Genomic DNA, 3,113 nt, shown 5'->3' with positions numbered 1-3,113 from the left:
CCGGGCGGGGAAAGGGGGGAATGGGGGGTGGGGGGGGGGGGCAGCCTGGGGCGTTGTGCCAGGTTCCCGACCCTGAGGGACCTGCCCAGAGCAGCGGTGGGGAGGGAGGGGCTGGCCTCAGCCAAGCGGACTAATCCCCCAGCGAGGCCGGTGCTGGTCCCTGCCCTCTGTTGTTGGCTCTTCAGATTGTGCCTTTATCCCTTCTAATCTCCCCCTTTGCACCCCGCTCCGGGCTGGCACTGCAGTTGCAGCCCACGTACCTCCTGAACTCTTTCCTTCTGATTGAGACCAGGGCTGGGCGACATGAGGGCTGCTCCTGTCCTTGTGCACGGGACAGACAGGCCACTGTGCAGCTCAGGGTCCCCGTCTGCCCTTGGCAGGGCCGGGGGCACACTTCAGGGGCTCCTGGTGGGAGGCCTCGGGGCGTGCAGGGGCTGAGTCCCAGCTGCCCAGTCATCTGTCCCTCCTAGAAGGGGCTGAGGCTCATGGGGAGGGGCTCCCGCGATCACATCCTCTCTGTGGAGAATGGGGGTCACCCCAACCCTGCCGGGAGCCCTGGCTTGGCTGGCAGCTGGGGCTGTCCCTGCCAGCAACTGTGGAGCCTCCCCGACCCCACTCTTCTCTGCCGCTGGGGAGTTTATGAATCTCCCCAGAGCCGTAAGTCATACTGGGAGCTGCTTTCTGCGCTTCCCCACAAGCAGCAAGCCGCAGAGCAGGGATTTCCCCATCCTCTCCGTCCTCTCGCAGCCAGAGGCCCCAGAGCCGCGCCTGGGCCGCCCACATCCTCAGATGGGCTCTGTTCAGCTGGTCAGGCCCCCAGAGGGGCTGGGGTGGGTACGGGAGGCAGATTGCTGGGCCTCCTGCCCCAAGTCCCCCAGCTCCACCCGAGGCCTGAGTCCTCTCCAGACAGCTCACAGGTGGCCGGCCACAGTGCTCCCTGGAGCCTCAGTGCTCCCTGGAGCAGCAGCCTGAGTGGGGGTCACGCCCAGAGGGACTGGAACGTGGGACAGTTGGTGGGGGAGCTGCCTCTGCACCTCCGTCCTCAGGACAGGGGCCCCAACTGGGGACCAGGGCGGCACTTCACACAGGCTCCGGGTTCCCCAGACGTGGCTCCAGGGGTAGGAGAGGGAATAGCTTGAGAAACGACTTTTTTTTTAAAGTTATACAATATTTTTTTGGGAGGGGGATTTCAAAAAGTTAAAAAACACAAAACACCCGTAATCGCACCACTCCGATAGAACCACTGTGACCATTTGGTTGTTTTCCGGGTTTTTTATGCATTTATATATGTTGTATATCTTTAAACAAAAATAGTATCATGCTATATACATTATTTTATAAGCTGCTTTGTCTACTACTCACACCTACATCAGGATCCCTTCCTCATCAGTGCATAGAGGTCCGCCTTCATTACACAGGCTGCGTGGCATTCGCTGCTGTGGACGTGCATATATAGATAATCAGTCCCCGCCCATATCCCGCTCTGCGCTGGGCTCATTCCTGGAGGTGAGGTTCCTGGCTCAAGGGGCCTGCATGTGTCTGAGGCTCTGCTTTCCAGAAAGGTCTACCCTCCCGCACAGCCGGGCGGCAGGAGGTGAGCGGGGCAATGCCCCAGCCTGGGCCTGCCTGGCCGTGCCCCACTGATCCTCTGCCTTCTCCTTCTCTCTAGGGCTGAGCCCATCAGAGCCATCGTCTTCCAGTACCCAGTGGGCTGGCCACCCGTCCAGGAGCTGCCGCCATCTCTGCGGGCACCCCCACCGGGGGGGTGGCCCCTGCAGCCCCGTGTCCAGTGGGGCTAGTCCCTCATCTACCCTGGCCCCCTCCGGGTCAGCTCCCACTGCTGTCACAGTAAAAATAAGGGCTCCTGCTAGGGACGCTGGGGTACCCTCCTGCTGTGCCCCTCGGAGCCTCTGAAGCCATTAGCTTGGCCTGGCCTGGCCCGGCTGAGGCGCAGGAGTGCCCCCACCCGGTGCAGCCCTGGCCCTGGCCAGTCAGCGCCACCCTCCCTCCCTCATGGGACGTCTTGATGAGCCGGGTGAGGAAACTTCCTGCTGGATGTTTATAAAGAAAGTGTCACTACGGAGATATGGCTACGCTTCCCCCTTGCCCGGTGCCCTCGGCTCCCTGCTCTGGCCTCTGGTCAGAGGATGGGCAGACTGGAGTGATAGGAGGTCTTCTCCAAGGCGACCGCGCTTGCTGCCCTGCTCCCTGGGGGGCCGGAAGAGGGTGGCCAGTGTGGCTGCGACCATCACCCGTTTGAGAAGCGGCTCCAGATCTGGGGAGAGAGCTCAAGGGCTCGGTCTGCCATTCCCGGTCTCCACATCTGTCTGAGCTGAGCTGGTGCCCGAGCGTGACATGGCTCAGCTGGGGCAGGGATGAGCTGGGTCTCCAGCCTGTTGGTGTAGAGAATGGGGGACCCAGGAACACGCGACCTGGGTGAGCTTCCCGGCACAGGCCTGAGCCCCGCAAGGCAGCTGCTCTGGAGGAGCCCCGGCCGGTGGGAAATGCGGCTGCTCAGGCCGTTGGGAGCTCTAGGCCCCTCTGCTTCCTCCTCACTATACTCCAGCTCCACGTTCTGTGTGGGGTGGGAGGGGCAATGCAGCCTCAGGCACGGGGCCTCTCGGGGGAAACCCAGAGTGGGGGGGCTGCAGGGCCACCTCAGTTGCCCGCTCCTCCAGGAGCTTCTGCCCTCCCTGGAAATCCTGTTGATGTGGGAACTGAGGCCCAATCTGGGGACCCTCTGAGCTCTCACCTGTGAAATGGGCTGGTTCTCTGGCCCCGTGGGTGTGTGACACGCTGGGTTTGAGTATAAGGAGGGTCAGAGAATGGGGCCCAGCAGAAGGCCAGGGGCCTTAGCCAATGCCGCCTCCCCAGGAAGAGGCTGTGCACCCCCTGCCTGACCCAAACCTCAGGGACCAGGGTCAGGCTAGCTGTTGGCCCTGAGTACAGGGACCCCTTCCTGCCTAAGGGGCCACAGCAGCTCCTGGGCCCTGAACCAATTCCTCCTTCACTTCCCAGGAGCCCCTGGACGGGGAAGAGTTAGTGCTACATACAGGCCAGGGTGGGGCGAGGCAGGGGCAGGGTGCTGGCGGGGCTGGAGGCCATCCTCGGAG

At 62.6% G+C, this 3,113-nt stretch overlaps 1 protein-coding gene across 3 annotated transcripts in view; it reads left to right on the top strand.

Moving 5' to 3' along the window:
• ZMAT5 (zinc finger, matrin-type 5) overlaps positions 1-2,083 on the top strand; it is a 19,151-nt gene extending 17,068 nt beyond the window's left edge. For all 3 annotated transcript variants that reach the window (XM_014542516.1, XM_005869739.2, XM_014542515.1), the window contains one exon: positions 1,670-2,083. In XM_014542516.1, the coding sequence (XP_014398002.1) occupies positions 1,670-1,799 (130 nt within the window). In that variant the 3' untranslated portion in view covers positions 1,800-2,083. The remainder of the gene's footprint in view (positions 1-1,669) is intronic.
• The last annotated feature ends 1,030 nt before the right edge of the window (positions 2,084-3,113 follow it).

Source organism: Myotis brandtii, unplaced genomic scaffold (genome assembly GCF_000412655.1).
Source record: "Myotis brandtii unplaced genomic scaffold, ASM41265v1 scaffold303, whole genome shotgun sequence".
Lineage (NCBI taxonomy): Eukaryota > Metazoa > Chordata > Mammalia > Chiroptera > Vespertilionidae > Myotis > Myotis brandtii.
This window is presented reverse-complemented; position numbering and strand designations above follow the sequence as displayed.